Source organism: Topomyia yanbarensis, chromosome 3, assembly GCF_030247195.1.
Source record: "Topomyia yanbarensis strain Yona2022 chromosome 3, ASM3024719v1, whole genome shotgun sequence".
NCBI classification, from domain to species: domain Eukaryota; kingdom Metazoa; phylum Arthropoda; class Insecta; order Diptera; family Culicidae; genus Topomyia; species Topomyia yanbarensis.
Genome location: NC_080672.1, coordinates 53,783,553 through 53,808,759, shown reverse-complemented (window position 1 = coordinate 53,808,759; position 25,207 = coordinate 53,783,553). Strand labels below are relative to the sequence as shown.

General features: G+C 37.5%; 1 protein-coding gene across 8 annotated transcripts in view; it reads right to left on the bottom strand.

Moving 5' to 3' along the window:
* Window positions 1-1,814: 1,814 nt before the first annotated feature.
* Window positions 1,815-25,207, bottom strand: part of LOC131694293 (phosphatase Herzog) — a 160,322-nt gene continuing 136,929 nt past the window's right edge. For all 8 annotated transcript variants that reach the window (XM_058982908.1, XM_058982910.1, XM_058982906.1 and 5 more), the window contains 3 exons: window positions 21,264-21,445; window positions 21,019-21,172; window positions 1,815-10,306 (listed from right to left, as the gene is read on the bottom strand). In XM_058982908.1, the coding sequence (XP_058838891.1) occupies window positions 10,097-10,306; window positions 21,019-21,172; window positions 21,264-21,445 (546 nt within the window). In that variant the 3' untranslated portion in view covers window positions 1,815-10,096. The remainder of the gene's footprint in view (window positions 10,307-21,018; window positions 21,173-21,263; window positions 21,446-25,207) is intronic.

Below are 25,207 nucleotides of genomic sequence, written 5' to 3'. Positions count from 1 at the left end.
ACGAAGCTTTGTAAAAATAAGGTAAAGTCAAATTTCGGTTTTTTGTAGTTTTTATACCCAAAAACCGAACAATATACTCAAAAAGTATAACAAATCAGCATTTAATAAGATTAGAGTAAAAATCATTTCAAATTAAAATGATTCGGTAGACTATTATTTTAACAAGCGATCTACGAAAAAAGTTTCGAGTGATCAAAGTCATCCCGGTGATCAAAATCACCCCGGTTTACGGTATCAAAATTCTTGGAATTGGATCAGGAGGCTGCATCTCGTGGTTTTGGAACCATTTGGTGTCTTAACCCTAGAACGGACATTCTGGAGCAGGTTCCCGTGGGGCCGTGAGTGGCCATTCCATTCTAATTCAATTTTCAAATTGCCATAGGGTTCCGTAACAATAACTAACAGATTTCTGAGAAAATTTGAAGAGTTTTGATACTCATATTGCTAGGACATTATTAAAAATTTCAAATCATACCCTAGTACCGGAACATTATGCTCCGGAAAATCCGGATTACCAAGAACCAGATCCATTCATCCAGTTCAATTTTACAGAATCAACAAGTGGACGAGTTCCTGAATCCAAAACCTCTACAAGTGTCCAAATCGGTTAAAGAAAGCCACAGTTATGAGCATTTCAATTTATGGGTACTTGGGTACCCTCGTCGACCTGTGAAAGGTGTTTTTTTTGTTGGACACATAACGGTTAATCCATCTAATGCCGTAACCTAGTTGGATATCTCTGTGGTTATTCTGATGAACACCGTCAAGAAGCTCTCAACGGCCAGTTCATTTTTAACGGGTTATATACAAACTTGTGGTGAAAAAGTGAGCTAAGTTCGTATTTTTGCAAATTTTATTTGAAAATGCCAAAAACTGTTCGTTAGTAGCACTATCGAAGATAGAAAAAAACAAGTTGAATTAAAAAAGTAGTCAAGGTTTTCGGAGTTATGGCCCATCCCCCGAAGCATGTTTTTGGCAGAGGTTTGCGGTGAACAAGCCACAACGCACAACTGAAATCCAAAAATTAAAAAGATTGTTCAAGAAAAATGTATTGTGGTATATTTAAACGAATCGGTTTCCCAATAGAAAATTGTTTTCTTGCAAAATAAAACATGTTGACCAAAAAATTGAGTTTTGTTGTGAAAAAAATTTCAAATTAAAATTTTTTTTTTGGTGAAAAAGGAAGTACACGCAAATGTAAGTATAAAAAATTAAAAAAAATAATGAATAGTTTTTGAGATATCACGTTCACCGCAACGGTACTTTTCAAAAAACTTTATTCCGAGATAATTGCGTTTGAAGTTTTGTGTTAACTTCATTCGTGAAGAACCGCGATGCAAATAGCTATAATTTAAACTAGTGCTCCAATTTGGATGAAATTTCGCACGGATATTTTCAAGTATGTACTTTCAAAATATTTAAAAAAAATCGATTTTTTGAATTCCAGCTTTGTTTATAACCCCTTAATAAAGCAAAATGCCTTAATCTAATGTTGTGTAAAATAGTGATTAGTCAACTTACCCTACATGATATACGGACGGATCATAGCTGTACTTTAGGAAATTAGGTACAGTTGTGGTTCACGGGTTGAACACCTAGTTGGATCAATGTCCAATTAAAAAAGTGTCTGATTGTCAAAATCTCTTCTTAAAATAACTTTGACAATCAAACTGACAACAGTTAGAGATGTGAGCTACTACGACTGCCATTCAGGGACTATGTGAAATATCGCTACTGCGTTTACTTATTGTTTCGACGTTTTCAATCAATTCTTAAATGCTGATTTTGAACAAAAGAAAAACAAAGATGCGAAACACTATTTAAATGAAATATATTATAACTCATTTTTCTCATTTTCAGTTGTGCTTAAATACATAAATGCTTAAATAAAAATAATGTTTGATTCTCTGCATTTCTGTTCTAATTTCTGCACGCACAATTGCTTATCATTGATTCTATAATTTCCAAACAATCAACAGAAGAAAAAAATTTTCTAAGCCTCCTCTTACTCTGGCTTACTCGGTTTCTACACAAAAAAAAGAAAGACAACAAATCTGAAACACACATAAACTGTCGGTAAATTAAAAATGTTAAGCAATAATTACATGGCGGAAAACAATTCAGAATGTGTTACCAAACAACAAAAACACCTCCTGTGTGTTTTCTTTCTCCTGGACTCGCTCGTTATACACTAGTGTGCGGAAACGGGGACTCGTTCCGATCGTTTCGTCCATGCTTTGACTACTTAACATAATTTATTAAATGTGTTAAAAATAAACTTTTCTAAGGTGTTACTTTCTCTTTCGTTTTAAATAAAAGATTAGGAGTAAAACTAGAATCGAAAAGTACTGTAAAGTTTCCGCGTTTCGTTATGTTCGTTTTTTTACTTCTTTTATGTACGTAGAATTTTTCTTTTTGGTAGCAAATTCTGATGCTTAATTTTTTTTTCTCTTAGACGCAATATGTTGAAAATACACTTTGTGCAAATCGAATTCTCGCCTTTGATTTGAAATACTTTTTCACTTCCAATGGATAGTTGAACTAAAAAGTATGACTAAGAATAATTTGACAATAAAGAGAACTAAGAACTAATAAACAAATAAAAATAACGGCTTCCGTCCGTTATTACTGTGATTGCTTTCTATTGTTTCAATTTTTGTTGCACACAAAAGTAGCTTTCTCGCTCACACTTACATTCAGTCATTAATTGCGTCATTCACACACTCGCGTCACACAAAAACCGCGTCGTAAATAAAGTACACTTGGGACAGGTATTTTCGTTTTCTTTTTTTTATGAAAATTTGTTCCATGACTTTATTACTAATGATTTCATTTTGTTTTGCTCTTGCTCAGTACACATCATGCTCGAGTCGCGTTATTTTCGTACTACAAAGATACATACAAAATCGATTGTTCACTTGTTCACTCTGGCATGCGTTCGCGGTTTTGCTAGGGTGCCGCTCGTCATTTCCGTTTTGCAATCAATCACTCTAACGGCCTTCGTGTATGGATTCTAATTTCTTATAGGAATGTGGCAAATTTTTAGACAATTTCAGCGGTTTTTCTGAGGCTTCTTTATTTTTTTAATTGCTTGTGCGAGACCATGCTTAGAGAAATTTAAAGTTTATTCAGGAATCGATTAAAACTCCAATCTCTTTCTGGAAAGGAATGAACCTTGATGCATGTGTTCCGCAGCTAGAAAAATTGAGAATATTTCACACAGAGTTTGAAACCAATTCAAAACATTTTCGAAGATACTTACGAACCCATTCTGTGGGATATCTAACTCGACCGTAAGTTTCGATACCAAGTATCAAATGGCTTAACCAGAGAAATAACTTCAGCAGCATGTGCCTCAACCCATCTTTTGGTGTAACCACCTTATTCCCAAGTGTCCTCGTAAAAGATTCAATTAACCTTTAGAGCATTGGCTACTTCAACAAACTAGCATTAGTCAATGGAAGAGCAAAGTAACGCAATATCTTTTGCATTATCGAAAGAAAAGATTTAACAAAGATGTTGGAAGACATTAGAAACATTTATAATAATATTAAGTTCACACAAGAAGTAGAAAGAGATAACGCATTATCCTTTTTGGATATCCTTGTAATTTAGAGAGCGAAAATCACAGATTTTAGAAATCTATAGGAAACCAACCAGTACTGAAAGAGTTATACTAAATACTTCCAACCATACTTGTTAGCATAAAATGACAGTGTTTCATCATATATCGCATTTTGGTAAGTATTATTTACATAGTGGAATTAAATAGAAAACATTTGTCTTAGGAAGGTTACTGGTGACATTCCACTAAGTTGTTCAAAAAGTTTTTTTTTTAAATTGTCTTAAAAAATACAATCAAACGAATTACACAACCGGAGATTCTTACGAAAGAATACCGTGCCTACGTACCTGCATACAAAGTTGAGAACAATGGCGTAGTCACCGATTTAAGTTTGACGTGCATGGATTTGCTCTACCTACTGGGTTGATCATTTCAAAGACTCAATGCTACAGTCAATACAGGTTTTGGAACGATGGCATTTAGGATCAGTTTATCAGGATGGCAGAAGAACTTATGTTCATCCGAACTCGTGTAGGGCGACTTTCGACGACCGTCTACTTTGCCAAATTATGTCCTCTTAGATAAGAATCATCTGTCTGTTCGCCTTTTTGTTCCGTGGGTAACGCAAGCTATCGGGCCAGAATCATCAGGATGATTGCAGTAAGAATTCTCCAAAGTTTCAATACTGTAACGATAGTTTACATGAGTTTTTGGATATGCCCCGCATACAAACAGCGCTAGGATAAACTAATGTTTTCTCTCCAGAGACGCTTTAGACAGTTACGCTAAAGAGAACTACGCCACCGACCGCGACAAGCACTTGCTCTCTTCGATCAGGATAAGGAAGAGTGTTCATATACAGTGCTTAGCAAAGTTTTAATGGAACTTGAAAGCTGCTTAAGCCGTTATTAAAACACGAAACGTATCGGAAAATTACTTAAAATGAGAAGCTTATGCAGCTTTCTTAAACAAACTTTTGGTTGCATGGGTATTGTCTTGGCTTGCATCCAGTAAAATGGATTCTGGGATCACTCTTATAGATTGCTCCTCCGATGCGATATCTTAAGAAGAAATAACCCTTGGGTAACTGAATATTTTGGAAGGCTTGTCCAACTTAATTCTCAAATCCGACGTATGTCATTGTACTGCGACGGCATAACTTAGAATATTTCGACATATCAAGAAGGAAGGGATTCATGAATCATGAATTCAAGAAGGAAGGGATTCATGAATCATGAATTCATGGATCATACACGACCTCAGGTGATTGTAATAAATTCCGAGCAATCAAAGCGTTCAAATGGCGTCATGTCAAATAACTACACGTTGGATCCGCATTTTCTGGTGATGGTTATCACAACATCGAGAATGCTGTCGGGGCGTTCGCCAAAGATCGTGGCACCAAATCCAGTTTTAATATATTTCAAGGAGAAATGTTTTCGCGGTTGGCATTTTTTGTTCACAACAAATGTAATCGCGTCGATGGATGAAATCGGCGCGGAGTGGTGAATAGAAAAGTCATCGCGATTCACGGAGAATATTCACCAATATTTCAATTATTTGTTATTTCTTCTAATGCAAAGTAGCTTTAATGAAGAAAATATGTTTTCTACCTCTGACAAATATAAAGGTCTTATTACATCACTAGCAATTCGTTCTTACGATTTCAGTGTATACTGAAATGAAATGCATGGAAATCTGGATAGAAAACACGATAGTGGACGAAAATAACTGTGTTCTTATCAACTGTAATTCAAATCATCCTAAAATAATTGAAATAGAACAACCCTCCCGTATATCTTCAACGCAGGAAATACTTTCGTTATCATTTGATTGGTACCAATAATGAAATCTAGTTGGCGCATCGAGCAGATAAGTTTCACGTTTGAGAGCCAATAGACCGATTTTTCAAATAAGCATTAAGTTGTGTAATCCTTAACAAATATTATTCAATTAAAATGAGAAAGATATCAATACCTTTCTGTAATTAAAGTAAAGGGCGTAATTTTTTTCTCTTCAAGAGAATTGTTCAATCGAAGATGGCGTCGAAACAGTAACGGCCAATTTCTTCACTTGGATGAAAACCAGTTTTCGCTGAAAACCGGCTTTCGACTAATTGCTTCCCAGCTATCCGAAAATTGGTTTTCAGCGAAAACCGGTTTTCATCCAGTGAAGAAATTGGCCGTAAGCACTCTGCGAGCGTGTTGTACGGTTTTACGAAACGCATCGTGGAAAAATGTTTACGTTAAACCACTTTCGAGACGAAAACGTGCCCGTGAGTACAGCTTACCGGACCTGGTATCCCTAAGCGTGGAGCGGAAGGCAGGTAGCGGCCGTCCGGCGAAGATAATGACAAAGAAGAAGAAGGAAGCGTTGAAAAAGCTGTTCGACCACAAGAACGGAATGAGTTTGCGTGACGCCGGTTGAAAATATCACTGCTCCCATGCCTTGTTTCACCAAGCCCTCAAGATGGAGGACATCATCAGTCGGAAGAAGACTTGGTCCCTCGAGTACACGGACGAGCAGATAGTGATGGTGAAATCGCAGTACTGGTCTGGAAGGCTGACACCCCTGGTGTTGACGGTCTTCCATTACATCATGGAAGCTTGCTCATAATAGCGCTGAAAACTTCGACCAGTCGACTGTCCTTGGTTATCCAAAGTAAACCTTGATTATACATTGAAAATGATAAGTTAGCATCTCAAATCACCATTAGTGAATCTAATTTGTTCAGAAATAAAGGGGATTTTAAAAGACCATATCACAACGAATTGACAAAATCCGTTTATCTATTTTTACGTTGATTATTGACCGCCCCTCCCGAAACAAATGTTCGGGAATTTTGCCACAAACTTATACTATCTATGTAGAAAACCAACACAAGGCCACCGTGTTCAAATAAGTGACACCCTAACGTTCCGCGCTTGTATTACAATTTTGTTTGCAGTGTTGTTTGCTTCCTTCTATTATGGTACAAATATTACAATTTGTTTTTTTTATTGTATGTAGTAAAATACACAAGATGTGTGTTTTGTATAATTTAGCTTATCAAGTATTGTATTAGTTTTATGATTTATTATTTTCATTTCCTTTGCTAGTTTTGAATTTTTATACGGCGGTATATAAAAATATATACTTTTTTATTTCATAGCATTGGTTTTGCCCCCCGTTCGGTGCAAGTTACCAACTGCGGGTGCTTGCTTCGCTGATGCAACCAATATTTCTGCGAGCGCAATTCCTGGCGGGTACATATTTATTTACTCACAAGTACAAAAATTATGTTGGAATTTTACGTAGTGTTCCCCTTTGTCGTTCTCTCGCTTTTTTTTATTTTTACAGTGCTTTTGTTGTAGGTTATGTAATTTTCCAAAGTCTTTCTCACAGTACAATGTTATTGTTTTTTTTGCCTTTGCACTTTCACAAATGCCTTCCTTTTGCTGAGTTTCTTGTTATCGACATACGTGTTGTATCAAAACCTGCTCTTATTACGAATAGTTATTTGACTTTCAAACGATTTTAATCCCTCGATTAAATGCAACAGCATGTGCTTCCTGATTACAACATAAAATTTTCGGTACTAAACACTATCGAATTTTTTACGTTTTTTTTCCATTGACCGGGAAACATTGACTAACTGTGGTTTGGTGTAACGTTATCGATAAAAACCCCTTTTACCTCAGGTGTTCGATTACCTGCTGGAATTTGAACCTATTTGAAATTTTTTTCGTTCGAGAAGATCGCGCAGAATGTGTCCCTTTTCTACAATAGAGGTAGTGATAGTAGTTTGGTGAAAGAGTAATTCGCGCATTCCTACTCAAGTAGTAGTAATCAACACGGTTGTTTTGATTGAGATGTTTTCTTGATTCAATTTGCTGCGATGTGGAAACACAGAAGAGTTTTTGCTATATAGCTACCTACATAAATGGTAGATCGATTTAGTTGTTTTGTTCAATTCCTTATATACTCGTGAGGTTCGACTAGTGTACAGCTTTTAAAGATTCCACCTACGTCATTCTTCTGTTGGTATTTCTGCTGGAGAATGAATTAATCCTTATCAGAACATGCTTTCAACAAACATTTTCATGATAGTCGCATAGTTGCGCAGTTGTATACAATCATTCGTTTCACTTGTAAATTGCCTAAATGAATGTCGTTCCCATCCTAACCGTTTTTTCAATCACCCTATTTTTGTTTTTTCAACTATTAAAATTATACTTCTTCGAAGTTCGTTGACACTTGATTTTAAAAAAATTCTAAGTAGCAAGAATGGTGAATTTTTTTCACCAAATCTTGAATGGTGAGACTGCAAATATTTGTTTCGGCAGCACTGTTTTGCATATGTGCCACTAATGGCGATTTCGCTTGAACCTGAAACTGAGTCAGGTTCTAACCCCAACCGCTGTCAGTTCATACATTTTGACAGCAGTTGGGGTTAGGAACTGACTCAGTTTCGCCTCAAACGAAAACCACATAAGTTACATCCGGCTCACTTGTGAAGTTACGTTCAGTTGCTGTAAAACCAAATATGCAAAATAAATCCATAAATACACACTCAATTCAGTTCGGTAATTTCCGCACAGCTAAACAGTCAGTAAAAATTTTCAACTGATAGCTCAGCAAAGTAGCGTTAATTTACTGATTTTTAGCGATATATTTACCAAGTGTATTCAAAACAAACGTCACTTCTACTGAGATCTCAATAAAAGTTTTGTTAGCTGAGTGCTCGGCTGTGCAAAACTCGGTAAAAGTAGCGAAAAAAGCTGGGATTCGGTAGAACAAGATTAAGTGTGGAAATAGAAGCTTTTCCGCAAATAAATTTTTCACGGGAAAGGTTTTTTTTGTTGTATCGTATTTCTCTGCATAAATATTCCATTCAGCTTTCACGTTTGACGAATATGTGCTTGTTCGTAATTGCAGTCTCTATTTTGACAATAGTCGCTTACGCTGGACCGAAACATGGTCTGTTACCGTAGGACCAAAGACCCAATGGAGTAGATTGACACAGGTCAAGTTGTTTTAGCGCGGAACGATTATTGCCAAAATAAGCGTTTTAACGTAAACGTAGTACGGTAAAGTTGGGTTGCCAAGAAGAATTAGCATGTTTTGACAAGAAATTCCTATTCTTTCTCTGAAGCGTGCAGTGGCTCTCTCCTTCTACGCTCAACACCGCCTTTCGTTATAGGAAAAGAAACACAACAAATGATTGTTTACTGATATGGGTTGAACTGACAACTTCTTTTGGTAGACTTGGACCATTCCTTTCTGAAGTAGTTTTCTTATACTTTGCATCTGAACAGAGCCGTCTCGTAAGCAGAGCAGTCCACCGTATACTTTATATGACTTCCGTTAAGCCAAACAGAACTGAGCGTCAATATTTTTCTGTGATATTTGGTCATGTTATACAATGCACTTTTTGATATTTTACCATTAACAATTAGTGTTGCCATATTTGGCAAATTCCCAAAAATTAAGTATGTTTATTTATTTTTCTCTAGAACTGTTTTTGATTAAACAGCGTTCTTGTTTCAGAAAAATACGCTTAAACCTGTTTGACTTAACATAGGCCATATATGAAGAAAGTTGATGCTACTAATCAGATTCTATTTTAGCGTGTCTCTTATTGTTTCTACTTTAGCCTGTTTCTGGTTGGCCAAAGAAGGCGAAAATCGCGCCGACGAAAGGAATCGTGGTTTACATCTTTTCACCTAAATATGCTGATTGTGACTCCATTGTGACCCTATTTCGGTTAAAAACGATTTTATTCACATCCAGCCCAAGGCTACTTTCAGCGAATCCCACCGACAACACCATCTCGCATTGCAATCAAACTTTCTACAACCGATTTGATCGTTTCGCCACCTTGATTATGCTTGGGTAAGTTGTGGTGATATGTACGATGATATACATTGACTCGCTATATCCTAACTCTATCCGTTCCCTAGACACGTTAAACAGACACACTTGATTCCTTGATTTGTCTACAATGCAAGATAGTGTAATGTCAGTCGATCTTGTACCTAGGTTTCACCAACATATCAGATTGAAACTAACGGAGTAGGCGTTCCTGTTTATGTGTTCGATAATAATTACACGAGAGACAGCAAGGAGTAAAACACCGTAAAACTGTACCTAATTGAAAGCGTAATTTGATTCACATGCATATATATTAAAGTCGTGACTCTTGTTTGTTTTAGTATAAATAACAAATATTTTGTTTACCTCAAAGTAATATACAACTATCTGCGTGTACATAAATTAGTTTTCCGATTCGAATTATCGCTGTTCGCCTATACTGTGTGTGTGAATTTCTTAGTATTGTGGTGTGTGTGTGTTTTGTGTATAATTCATCTTCCTCGTTACAACCCTTACATGCCTTAGGTTGCAATGGGGCTGCTACCCCATTGTGACTACGAGGCTAGATTTTTAATTAAACTCTAGTTAATTTAAAACGATTTAAAAAGGAAAAATTAAACAACTGATAAAAACTGTTTAAATTAATCATACAATGTTGATAAACATGTGTTGCCAATGTTACGTGTTGTTAACATCGGTTGAGCTCAGCTGATTCTGGGGGGACTGTTGCTGGCTGAGCAGATGCTGCTGCGACAACGACTGTAGCTGTGAGCTGGAGTTGCATAATACAGTATATACAGAGTCCACTTTGCTTAGCTTCTCGAACAGCGGTATTAGATCTAACAGTTCCGAATCACTAGCATCGTCGAACCACGATTTCACTGGCACCTGTGCGGAAGAGAGAAAAATGGAAATGTATAATGGTTTGTATGAGTGGAATTTTTTGAGGTTTATATGGCGGATGCAAAATGGAAATCTGGTATTAAACATGAGTTCTGTTTACTTCCAACTCATTCTAATATCTACTATTTATCGCCCAAACCGAAGCAAACAACAAATAGCAGTTACTTTAATCTAGTGTGAAGAACAGAAGAAACCGTTGCTTATATGCTTGCCTAAGTGATACGTGGAGATGTGTGGATCTCAGAGGCAAAAAGATATGCTCCGGCCAAATACAGGTTCCTTTGACTTTAGGACTAACCATATTAGACCAAGCATTTGTGTGGTGGTACATTACTGAAGGTGAAAATAGAGCTTAGAATTACGGAAGTCGCCCTTATACAGTTTCATTATTACATAATAACGTAAAACATAGTTGAGTGTGATAACGATACAATTAAAATCGCCGTGTATAAAAACGATGGTCACATCGAGGTCCGATTACACGATTTTGCGATCTTACCCTTAAAAAAATTCAAGTCGCGATGCAGAGAAGTAAAATCCATTACAGAAGATCGAAAAATTTTTTTCCAGGCATTCCTAATGGTGTTTTCAAGTGAAAATTCCTTTTTATTCCTATTCCTATTCCTTTTTATCTGACACTACAATACACAACACTTGGAGTAACCATCACTCATAGCACGCTTCGCATATATCAAGTACAAATAAATACGTTCCGGTTCTGTGGTTAGACGGCTCATTGCGGAAAACAATGCAAGGAAACAGTTAAGGATCTTCTACGGCGACAACATACAGTCAGATATACTATCACCTGAACTATAGATTTGTAGCTGCCGTTTGGGCAATAAACACAACTGAAAAAGATGCTTACAGTACCTCCAAATCAACTGCCATCAGCATGGAAGCTAATATAAAATATGGCGGATTCACTTGTGGTCTGTAAATTCAAGGAACACCGAAGAACTTGTTCACGTGAACACCACGACGTCAACGTGAACGAAGTGAATGACTCCCAAGATACAGTAGGTTAAGAAGCAGATTATCTCCACCGCAAAAGATGATCAATATGCGCAAGAGCTAGTGGCGTGTACGTGATTCACCGTAAGCTCGTTAACGTGCGTCATTTTAATCTTTATTTTCACATACTTGATCCATACCTCCGTTAAATTATCTCATCGAGCCGTTTGAAATATTGAATTAAATTAAAAAAAAAATAGTGAGTTGATTTGATTTAACATGAGGCATGTGACACTTGTATAATTGAGCGAGAGTTGTGGTATCACATCCTCTTGAGAATTTTAAAGCTCTTATTACATGGCCATTGGCCACGTATTACTTCTACAGTTGAACCGAAAGAAATGCTATTCTGTAGATTAGGCTGCCCGCCAACTTGGTAAACAAAATCGGGCAAATCTAGTTACCGGACCAAGTTACTCGAAGTTGTATGTGACTTTTCGATAACACGGAAAATAATCACTTGCAACCGGTAGGAGACACCATGAGCATCAGATTATCACCGTAAGGCTGAGGGAATCAGATTATTATTTTATTGTCTATGATCACGATTGAGTACAGATTTTTAATGTTGCTTATACACACCAAAAAATGTGAATTTTATTGTTGACGTAATTGCAAACATGACACATTTTAACAAACCGTAATTCGCGAAATGACGGAACATAACCGTGTTCCGTTTAACTTTACATGAAACATATATTTTACATACGCAATGACATACAATTACACTTATCATTATTCAGAACAAACGCTATATGTAAAGTAAAATTAAGTGATTTACGAAATTCAACGAAATGTAAAATTTAAATCAAATGTAAAACTACGTCATTTTTGATGCTCGTGTATGTCAAGGCCAAGAGACGTAAATTTGCACGATTTTTTCTAGGTGTGTACATTACTAATCTTTCGGCTACATACAGTCGTGCCCGTAGCGTGCGGTTGGTCAGGTTGATCCTGCCAAGGGTAATAACCTTAGAAAGGCGCTGATATTTTGTTCTGCTATATAAAATAAGTGAGGATAAGTCACAGTCCAGATAAATGTGCCATTTCCAGGCACACTCTAAATTATTGCACAAAAGTCGAACTGAAAAAGAAATTTACTGTGAACACCAAACGTGCGCACAACTGAGGGTCCACGAAAGACGCCAGAAGACAATACAATGTATGACGCACGATACAAACAACCGAACAGGCAGACGATCCTTGTCAAAGGAGACGTAATTAAATGCAATACAGTTCCGCCAAAGGTCACCCGATACTAGTTTGAGGGACACACAATTTTGTCCCGTCCAGTGCAATTGCCTTTAAAAATCATCACCCACTGGAGTAGGAGGTTCTTGAAATAACCAATCCTAATCGAAAAAATTCGACTCGGTGACCACACCGTCGATCCCAACTTTGTGAGCGGGCATACAGACGCGGTAGTCCTTCATAAAAGAACAAATATCACAATTCTGAACTTATCTGGGTGGACTTTTGAGCTATCTGTCACCTTTGATGCTGAAGAAGATCGGAAAATGTTCGACAAAGTTACATGCGTATGATTTTAAATAGGAAGTCGGAAATAAGAAAAAAATATGGTCACCTATCTCAACTCGATGTATGCTTGGATGGAACCGATTTTCTTAGCAACTGACACGAAGAATGTGTAAAACCCGTTATCATCAAAAGGTCTTCAAGCATATTTATGTAGCTCACCCGCACGAGGAAAAATGGGTAACTAGATGTTTGGGACATAGCCGGTCGACAATTGGACTGGTAATTTAAGTCTAAGAATTATCTCCTCAGTATACTGGTCTTGATATACAGTTCCTTGAATAGCTACTCCCTTCATCGCCTTCAAACATCTTGCGTCAACTGATTTCACGAATATACAGTATAAAATTTTAAATTTGCATTAGCGGTTATATGAAATGAGAGACAATCAACTACGATCGAACTACGGATGATTTTGTTTGAAGAAGGGGCTTCGGTATATTTACAGTTTCCAACCACAAGAAATAAAAATACTGGTAAATTTTCAAATAAATCGTTCGGGTTGTTGTATAATATAGACGGATTGAGTTCCCAAATAAATCCTCTACTCAGTAAACCAATCTGCACGTAGAATCTTCCGAAAAATTATTCATCCTTCGCCTTCAAATACCTAGCGTTAACTAATTTTACAAAGTCCCCCGAAAAAATGATCCGTTCGTAAACTTCAAACACCTTACCACAGACTAACAGACATAACACTTTGAGGGAATTACCTAAAAAAACATCGATGCATCAATTTTCCCAGAACAATAGCTCTAACTTTTTTTCACGGTCCCAAACACTCATTTGCTGGTGGGTTACCCCTCAGGTTTGCGAACAATTTTTCACTAGTGGTCTATCCCCCATATGCTTGCTCATATGTCAGTGGCGCCATAATTACAAATGTGGCCACAGTCCCAACTACAAATATATTTAAAATGACCGTTAAAGCGGGCGAAGTATTGTTTTGAAGTGTTATGTCTGTTAGTCTTTGACCTTACTTCGAATGATATTACAGACAAATTAGTGTGTTGTTGGTGCTCCATATTGAAGATTTAGCCCAAAATAGGCTACAAAATTTTAGTTTTTCGCGTCGCTTTTGAAAGATTAGTTTCCGCATTTTTTTTTATTAAAAGTCATACACAATTCGAAATTAAATAAAAAATTAGACTTATTGTGTTCATTCTGTCCAATGTTCCATCGGTGACAATTGAAAGCGTAGCGTTGACAAATGTCGCAACTTTCAACCACTGCATTTTACTTGCGCAGGCCCGTAGCGTTCCGTTGGCCGGTTTGGTCACTGCCAAAGACACCTGTATTAATCCGCTTAATTAACCCTTTCATGCCCATGTTGTTTGTAAACAACAATGTTTTTAAAAAGCTATAACTTTTGATTGAGGCAAGATTTGCTCATAAAAACAAGTAAGGCTAATAAATGTGACCATTGCCTTTCATTTGAGCATTAACATTTACAAGGATCTGCTCAAGAACTAAAGTTATTGCAATTACTCTGATTGGATTCCAACGAAGCAGTGCTGCCAGGGACAGTTTATGTTGAAGACGGAAAATGAATTTTCCATATATCTTCGTTATTGTGCAATATTTTTGTAAACTGATAAAAGTTATCAATTTAGACTGTCTTTGGCTTTGTCTTTTCCATGCAATTGAACTATTGTAAATATTCTTGTAGAATTTAGTAGTGTTGTGAAGTATTGAGCATTGGAAGGTAAAAATTGAGCAGCTTCTAGAACTGTAAGGGAAGCACCTATCTTTATGCAAAAAGACTTTTCGTGTTTCTTGATCTCATCGTTTTCAAGGAAGAATAGTTTTGAAACCCTTCATGCACTAGAAAAAAGTTGGGCATGAAAGGGTTAACTGAGAGAGGATAAGTCATAAAATCAGTCAATCATATCCATGTACATACTAAATTATGGTTCGAAAATCGAACTGAAAAGCAAGCACCAAAGAGGCGCAAAACTGAGATTCTGCCAAGGGCGCCGTAAGACTACGCTACGACCCTGCACCAGTAGCCACGGATTGGAATTATGTGGTTGAATTTTCGTATCTAGGTAATTCTTGTTTTACAAAAAAAGCATTTGAAATGGTGTAAACTGGACATCGGCTAAGCTGTGGTTCGGTGAATGTCACTCTGCTGTATAACTTCAATAACTTAGGAACACTCTTATTCCAAATAAGATTGGATAATTAGCATAGCTCTATTCATGATATTATTCATCATTTGTATTTTGATCGACAAATAATGTATCAATTAGTCAAATACCTAAATCGGTTGATTTTTTTCCATAAAACTATCGAAAGACGACGAGCAAAGAATGCATAAACTAAGTGTAAGAGGTGTAGTTTATTCCCAAATGTAGGTAACCTTGAAAATAATTACATATGACATTTGTACCACTGAATATGGTTATATTTGTTTTTTGTTTATTTATTAAGGTTTTAACCGCAAGGGTCATTCACCTTTGTTGTAAATAGTATGCAATTCAAAAAAATAAATTACAATTCATGAAAAATTATAGAAAAAAATAATCAAATGTTACTGCTGCCCTCCACTCTGGGCGCACTGCTTTCGCTTCGTGTATGAATTTTCTTTCTTGGTGGTGATCAATGGCCAGGTTTACCATCTGTTGCTTTACAATCATTCCGTCTACTCTCTCCCTCGCTCGTGTTTGCATCCATATCTTCATCGCTGTTGCTTTGGTTGTCGCTGTTATATGCTTGGTGCTATTTGTGTTTTCGAGTAACTTTGGTATAGCCGTCTTCTTTCATATTTTAGTCATCCCTTGGTATGTTAACTATTGGCGTGGAATATTGTTTGTACGGCATTTATTTTTTGACCGGCTGTCTGTGATGAATCAGCAGATGTTGAAGACTTATTGATTGATAGTGATGGTTGTAGATGAGTTTTCTTAAGTTGTTTCGGTTCATGGCTTACCGTAGTGTGCCGTCTGGTTACAGAACTGGCACGCACGCCGCGTTGGGCCCCAAGGCTTGTATTCCTGCCAGGTCCTTTTAAAACTAAGCCCTGTAGTTCAGCATGAGTTAGCACCTCTTCATCCATGAGAAACTTGTGAGTCCGTGGTTTCTATCAGTCTCCGGTTGACTCATATTGCTACATCCACAGATAGCGTGCCAGACAGGTGAATTTTGACACCTTCTTATTACGTGGTATCCAAATCGGGAAAAATTGCAATAGTTAAGAGTTTTCATTTTACGGGTACTCAGGAATCAATAGCGTCTGGCTCAAATGGCACGTTTCCCATGTTGATCGGAGATTTGTGCCTTGTCATGAATCGTTTTTTCATCATTTTCTTGATGGTGTGGATTGGGGAAGTGCTAAGGTTAGGGGTAAGGAAAATAACGACACAGAACAATTGCACAAAGCATATTGCACCCCCGGAAGAATACTGGACGGTCTGCAGGTGCTACAATAGCAGGAATAATACTTCCAACCCCCAGAAGGATTTATAATTTTTATTTTAACAGTGAGCGGATATATTTCGTTTCACGAAACAAACGCTTCTACTTGATTGATAGTCCGGAGCATAATCAGCACGATATGTCTAACATGGTGAAATTGTAGAGTGTAAACGTTAGCCATCTTTAGCTCCATTTGTACTCTTAACAATAGACCTTAAGGAACGTCTCAAAAAGTAAACAGGAATACAGTTTGACCACACTAGGCAATTTTTTGCTTGTAATTGTCACTCAGTTTTTTCGACATAGTGGGTTGGAATACGATATTTTGCTTCTACAGTGCAGACAAAGCGACATATGGATTGATTTATTTGCTGGTAGGGGTGGAGCAGTGTTTGGCTTTTGTTGTAAGCAAAATGAGTAGGTAGCAGATGCAACTCGAAATTCTCGTTTTGAAATTATTAAATCAAAAATATTTTCAATTTGCACAAAATATTTTCAACTTACACAAGTTTATCATTTCAGAACGCAGTAATCAGACGCAAAGTAAACAACTGTGAATGCAGTGGGCAACCGATAACTGCTGCTGTTGGATGAACTGAACTGATTTGAATTCTTTATTTCGCGCATTATGATTGGGTTCTTATAGACATCATACGCACCTTTGGCGAGGCCCAAAATCTCCGTTCTATCTCAACAAAATGCATTTTATCGGAAAATTCCTTGAACGTGCTATAAAAGTACCGAAATTATCCATTTTAATCACCGGTTAATTAAGGTCAGTCTACCTTCTCATCTCGACCAGAGTAGAAACTAAAAATCGTTACGCTATAGATATACAGCAAAACTGAACGATTTACGAAAACATTGACCAAGTTCCTGAAATTATGAAGAATAAACCTCGTTTTCATGAAACTCTTTGTGTTTTCTAAAAACCAGTTCGCCCCGAAGATATACATGGCGTCACATTAGAATGTTTGGTTGGGTTACTGTTGTTGTTCCCTGGACATGTTTAGTTTTTGTCGTGATTCTTGTTCACGATTTGGGAATACACAGTCGACAATCAAACGTTGTTCATGATTCCAAGAGCTTATTCGTGATTCTTGTGAATGCTTATGACGTTAGCGGGATTAAAGTTCATGATTTAAAGATCTTAGTCGCGATGTTCGTAATTTATATTCACGTTATCGTGATATTTTAGTCATGAGCAGAGTGATTCATGTTCATGATTGCAGCATCTTTGTCACGATTTTAAATATTTTTGTCACGAGTTGTGTGATTTGTGTTCATGATTTCATTGTCTTAGTCGCGATTTTTGTAACTTCTGTTCATGTTTTCGTGATATTTTAGTCATGAATAGAGCCATTCATGATCATGATTTCAGGATCTTTTTCACGATTTTAGATATTTTAGTCACTAGTTGTGTGATTTGTATTCATGATTTCAGGATCCTAGTCACGATTTTCGTAATTTCTTTTCATGTTATCATGATATTTTATTCTAGAGCTTACTTTCAAAAAATAATGTAACTAATGTTCATGATATCAGCAGTTTTATCATGGTATTCGTAAATTCTCTTTGCCTTATCGTGATCTATTATTTTTGGTTACCAACAGTTTTTTTTTAACTCGGAATAACGTGACAATATGAACTGGATCATTATAATAAGACTCATTCGCGATATCTGGTTCTGTGAGCTATATCACGCACACTATTTGGGGTTCTCAGTGCAGATTTCGTTTTCTACCCAGACATTACAATGAACCTTATCAAATGAATAGCGATGTTTGAGGTCCTAATGGTTTTTTTATATCTACTGCTCGTACCTATTACTGGTTGCTAGCAGCTGGGTATTTCATGAAAAAGTGCATGGAATAAAAACGATTGCACGAATAATACTCCAAATTTTGAGAAAGAGTTCACGTAAAAATTTCATTACCATGTTGCATGAAATTGTAAATGATTGAGGATATCTTCTAAATATCACAAGCACACAAATAGATACTAGATAGATCGTAAATCATGTACTAGGAATCTTGATCCAGTTCACGAATACGTGGATAATATTTTATGATTTCGTGAACTTTTTCACGAAAACGAATGATAAGTAGTGACTGTTATACTAGGTATCATGAACCAGTTCACGAATACATGAATGATACTTCATGATTTCGTGAACTATTTCACGAGCACGGATATTGGATCGTAACTAATATAAGGAATCATTAACTAGTTCAAGAATACATGAATAATATTCCATGATTTCGTGAACTTTTTCACGAGCAAGGATATTGGATCGTGACTAATATGCTATGAATCATGAACCAGTTCACGAATACATGAATAATATTTTTTGATTTCGTGAACAATTTCACGAAAACTAATGGTAACTTATGATTATTTACCAGGTTTCATGAAACGGTTCACGAATATATGAAAAATATTTCATGATTTCTTGAACTATTTCACGAGCACGGATATTGGATCGTGATTAATATATTAGGGATCATGAATTAGTTCACAAGGATTGACTGGATTCATGAATAAAATTCCGAATTTCGTGAAATAGTTCACGAAAAATTAGCCACCATATTTTGATTTTGTGAACTAATGTTCCTATGTCTATGAATAAAATCATGATTCAATTTTTGGTTTTATGAATAATGTTCATAAAGTTGTGAACTAGTTTGCGTACTGAGAATCGAATTAGAAATAATTTGGCGGAATCCGTGACTGGAGTTCACAAAACAAAAACAAATATTTCCACTAATGAAAGCGTTATGCGGGCGTTACTTAAGAGAAATTGAACATAATTATAAAAGCCATGATTTTTTATCATGGTCCTGTTTTCGTAACGTAAAAACGTGATTGTTCCAGAATTCATGGCACTTTATTCATGATTTTGGGAACAATTTGAAATGAGCCAAAAAGCGCTACAGTTCTTTCCCACATGTTCATTGCAAGTCTGAATTTAATGCTTCTGATGATTAACGAGTCTAGATGATAAATATATCCAACTCCATATTTCTGCCTATTAAAGTTTGAAGCTCCAAAAGGTTTTTAAACTGTGAATCTTTATTGGTTTTACTTCATACTCTTGTGTTGTGTGAAATTTTCTAGGTGGCCCACAAACGGGGACAAATATTTTGTTGGCTTCAGAAATTTGCACATTACTTTATCGTTTCAAAATTAATCAATATGCTTTCATCGGCAGAAAAATAAGTAGTTGTAACCCCTTTGAATGATATAGAGCTAAGCATACAAAACATCGAAACAAATTTCAATCCACCCACAACCGGTAACACTCCCCTACTGACGAACATCGCAAATCAATGAAATGCACGTTTCAACTAATGCAAGTTAAGGTTGTAAGACCCTTAAGTTTCTATTTAAGAAGGAAGACCGACAGACGCTATCTCAGTGTTACGATTGATGTTTTAGTCGGAGATGAAAAATAGACGGGCCTATATTTATAGAATACATAAGTATTACCAACAGCCTAAAATTTATGAAATAAACTTCAGAGTAGATTCGACGACTAAATCTCCAACGGAATGCTCTAAAAAGATTCCCAATGGAGCATTGGTAACGGCGTGCTACAAAAAACATCAATAAAATGTACAACCCAAAATAGTCCTCAATTGGGCGGGACTCGAACCCAGAATCTCCACCTCAAGGCGTGAACGGGCTTCCACAACGCGATTGCACAATGTGCCATTAAACAGTCTTGTAAATTGGTTGAGCCATTCTCACCACTATTAATTTAGCACTTTCCGACGTCTGAAGCCGGAAGGAAACGGCCATAACAAAGGAAAAAGGACATTAGGAAATCACCACCCCACTCGACCACTTTATGCGAAAGACGTTTTACGACTTTCGACTCTGGATTTCTGTTGCCTCGTGTCGTTGTCGGGTAACTACCCATCTGTCGTCGTAGTAAATATTAGACTACTATAACAGAGCATGAGTGTTTGTCTGGGGTGAATTTGAATTAAAGAAAAATGTACTTGTTTTGAGAATATATCCCTAATTGGACTTTTGTACAATTAATATTTAATCGGTTTTTCTAGTTATCCAAGCATAATTCGTTTTAACAAAATTACATTGCCAGGTTTTTTTCTGTGCAACTCATGTAATTTTACAGAAAATATGATTGAAAAGTTACACGAATAGGAACCTATTTAATTAACAATAATCAATAAATGGATCTATCGAACGTCAAATTATGCACCACCCTACCAAAAGATGCACTCTTTTGTTTTGAACTATCACGTTGCTATCATCAATTGAAGGAATTGTGTAGATAGCTGCCGGGTTTCGACAACACAAACGTTCGATTGTGCGCTGCAGGGCACGATAGGATTTATGAACAAGGATAAAAGGATTTTGTTGTATGCAGTCTATAGATTCTGTTAGCGATCAAATGTGCGATGCAGCGTGATACGATTTTGTTTTTTTAAATATTAAAGAGGCTAACTTAGTCGATGGTCGCTAGTTTTGTCCTCGTTCCAGAATGTATAGGGGAAATATAAACTAAATGATGTATGTATCCGTGATGGGAAGACGAAGGCAGGGAGGGTGAAGTTTCCCTTTTATTGGTTAAAGAAATTTATAGTCGGTTTGCGTTCAAGCGATTCTTCCATGCCAGCGGATAGTTTCAAAGTGAGTCATACAACTGGGGTGACTAATAAAATGAAGTTTTACGATCAGGGTTAGGGGAAAACCATACTTACAGCATTGTCCGGATGGAAAATATAACTAGCAGGTGAATTGTCAACAATAACTATCTTTTGTAAATCTCTCCCTAGTTTGTTCAGATCCTTCACATAGTTGCCCATGTGATAGACACACGATTCACGAAATAATCGCGCCCGAAACACGTTCCACCTAAAAATTGATAGAGAAGAGTTAACTGTTAAGTTTATATCATCGATGTGGTTTTTTTCGTAAGGGACACAATCGAATTTGAACGACTTACTGATCCAACAGGTCCGCCACCGGATCGGCGTACTTGGCCAGCGACGCCGTAAACAGCACACACTCGTACAGCTCGCCCATCTTTTTCAGGAACTCATCGACGTGCGGTCGCTTCAGGACGTACACCTGATGCACGGTTCCGTCGATCTCTACTGGCACTATGAAATCCGCGTTTGGAATTGGCTGTAAAGTATGGGAAGAGAGAAAGGAAAAATGGTTAGTTGTGTGGTGAAACTATGCTTGCTCTGTTAAGTTCCATATAATCATAAGACCCCTTTGTCAACGTATTTGCTTAAAACCTTAAAACAATCACAATCAAGAATCCACAGCAGGTGCTAATAAAATCACCCTTTCTTTAAAACGTTGTCAACGAGGAGTAATCGCATTAAGCAATTATGACATCACTGTTTGGTTATGGCTCTCTTTACGACCCTTATCAACTAGATACCATATAGGAAATGAACGGAACGTATGTATGGGCGAGTTTTACGATGGGTCGCCGGCTGACAGGGTTTTAAATCGATTATCCGGATTAGCAGATACCGGATTCGGATAAATGGAATGAAATTATGTCACTTATCGGTGTTTTTTGCATTTAATTTCTAATTGTCTGTATAATGCAAACTAAAGCGGAGCTTTTAGGTTTGTACAACATTAGGTTAGTAGTCAATTTTATCTATTCGGTTCGGATCTATTCTGTGAATCCTTACTACACCAAAAACCAACGTGGTAAGAATCACCTACATTCATCCAAGAAGTTTGGTATCTTCTAGTTGCTGTACTATATGTGATGATGGTGAAACTTCTGCCGGAAGGGAAATCATCCATAACTTTAATTTATTTCCCGCAAAGGAAACTTCTATGTTGAAGAGCTACTAAACCCCGTAGCTTTCAACAAAACTCGCATGACAAACCCATGTGAAATGTTTCGTGCATGTTCACTCGCGAATAATGCTATCGACGCATATCTTATATTCGCTCAACTCGCCAGGTGTTAGATGTAACTCTTTGCTCGGAAGATATTACGCATGAGTCGGCAAACTGACTCATACTCAACGAGCTCTTTGTCTGATCATAACCAACTTTTATCATTTAAACGTCTCGCTAGATATCGTCACATATCAAATCTACGAACTGGGACCTCTACGAAGAGGGCTTGGCGACTAGGTTTAATTTATAATTTTGGACGATTGAATCTCCAAGTGACTTGTATGAGGTCGTGCATAAAACAAAATCACTCATAGTAACAGCATTCCAAGAGGGTTGTCCGCTTCGAGTTATACGTGCTTCTAGAGGAACCGCTTGATGGAATACCGGACTTGTTCGAGTGAAAAAGTTACGTGGAAGAGCTTGGAATCGCAGACGCAGGGCGGGTCTGAGGTATTAAAATTGGCTCATAAAAATAAATGCTACAGCAATGCTCTTAGATCTTCTGAGTGAAGTGGTTGGAAAAGCCTCTGTACACATGTTTCAAGTCTCAATGAGACTAGCAGATTAAATAAGTTACTTTCAAAAGCGAAAAACTTTCATGTAAGTTCGATTAGAACTACCGAAGATGTAGTACTCAACTGTCTTTTTGAAACACACTTTCCTGGCTGTACGGAGCCATCAACAACGACTGCTCCTGAGTTCTTTTCAGATAGTTCTGATTCTTGGGAATTTGCTTGTAGAATTGTGCAACCGAATCGATCAAATGGACGATTGGAAGTTTTGTTCCGTATAAGTCTTCGGGAAATAGTTCCAGTTTTACTTCAAAAAATATATGGACGCTTCAACATATTTCGAAAAAAAATGTTCTTACTTGTAGTCTTGCAACAAGATACATTATTATTAGCGTGGCGGAAAATAACTGTAGTATTCATTGCCAAAGGTGAAATTTATGAGGAGGCAAAGGGCTTTAGGCCGATTAGTCTGACCTCCTTGCTTCTCAAAACAGTGGAACGTTTAATCGACCACTACATTCGGGATGCCAGTTTGCGTGGGACATGGTTATATGAAAAAAATAAAATCTCGTTCCGTGCAACTTTTTGGGTTCCATTTGGGTCCTAGAATAATTATACAAATTCTAAGCTTGATCGGTGAAACTATATTTTTGCGCCCACGGTTTTGAGTTTACATGGGATTTCGTATGGAAAAATCGACTTTTACAATACAATTCATCCAAGAGTCACCCAGTGCCTCCTAAAAATAAGTCGATATGAAATTTTTCTAGGAAATTTATCAAGGAAACAAAGTCTCGAAGACGGCAAAACGATTTGACGGCTGTGGGAAAAGTTGAGCAAAAATCGACTGTTGCTCAGAAGATTGATGAAAATTTCAATTTTCTTAGCACCACTGCTACTGACGGTCGAATTATACACAGAATTTTAAACTTTCTGTAATTGTATACAAAAGAAGCCTCAATTTATCTCTCAAAACTCTTGGGAAGCGACCAAACAGATCATTGATTTAGACATGATAAGAGAAAGTCAAAACAAAATTACATATAATTGGACAGCCAAATGCAGTAGTGCTAGAAAAAAAGAATATTTTATCAGTCGTCAGAGCATCAATCGGTTTCTGCTTAATAATTTTTTCCACAAGTGTCAGATCGTGTCGTGGTCTTCGAGAGTTTGTTTCTTTGTTAAGTTTCCTATAAAAGACACATGACGATTTATTTTTAGGAGGTAACGAGCGACTTCTGGAGGAATTATTTTGTGAAATTCAATTTTCCAATACGAAATCCCATGTAAACTTTAAAAAGTGGTCCCAAAAATAAGTTTCACTTATCGTGCTAAAAATTTCCACGGTTGCTGTAGGACCCAGATGGTACCTAAAAAGTTGCTCGGAGCTAGAATTTAATTTTTGTCCCACCCTAGTGAGCACCCGCTGCATGCAGCGCAACATACATATCAGCAGGAGACCACCTTGTTACATAATGCTGTCTTCAATATTGAAAAAGCTTTTTTACAAAAGCAATCAAGTTTAGGAGTTTTTCTTGATATTGAAGGTGCTTTTGACAACGTGTCTTTCGAGTCCATCTTGGAAGCAGCATGCGGTCATGGAGTACCTTCATATATCACGAACTGGATATTCAGAATTACCTAAAGGACCGACGATTCCAGGTATACATCGGCGGCTAATTCTCCGACGAATTCTGGGAGACCAACGGAGTCCCACAAGGATCAGTGCTTGCAGTAACGCTATTCCTAGTTAGGATGAACTCAAGTTTCGATTCACTACCCAAAGGAGTCTACGTGTTCGTCTATGCGGACGACATCATCCTAGTCGCCTTGAGAAAAACGATCCCCCGCACCCGGATCTCTCTTCAAGCCGCCGTCAACGCGGTCGGACGATGGGCTCTAGCTACCGGCTTCAACATCGCTGCTTCTAAGTGTGCGATTACTCACTGCTGCGGATCCTTTCACCCCACCAACGCCAGTCCGGTCTCGCTCAACGGCGTCCAGATACCCTTCCGAAAAGAGCCGAAAGTGCTCGGCATCACACTGGACAGAAAAGCGACCTTTGTTCCACACTTCCGTCAAGCAAAGAGGGATTGCGAGAGCCGAAAACGGGTGGTCCGAACGATCTGCTCTCGCCACCCCAAAAACAACAGAAAAACCGCAATCAACGTGAGCCGCGCCTTAATCCACAGCAGGATATACTACGGGATCGAATTGACTTGTCGCAACCTAGACGGACTGGTTGAGGTCCTCGGCCCGCTGTATCACGGAGCCGTCCGACTAGTCTCCAACTTGCTGCCAAGTACACCTGCCGAATCCGCCTGCGTTGAGGCGTGAGTTCTTACCTGCCGTTGGGCAGTTGCAGAAACAGCATTCAGGAGAAGTCTCGAATTCTTGGAAAAAACATCGGGAGGTGAATGCTTCGCTCTTTCCATAGCCAAGGACCTCCACAACAAGTACGCAAACAGCCCCTTACCGCCAATCGGCCGCCTACATCGGGTGA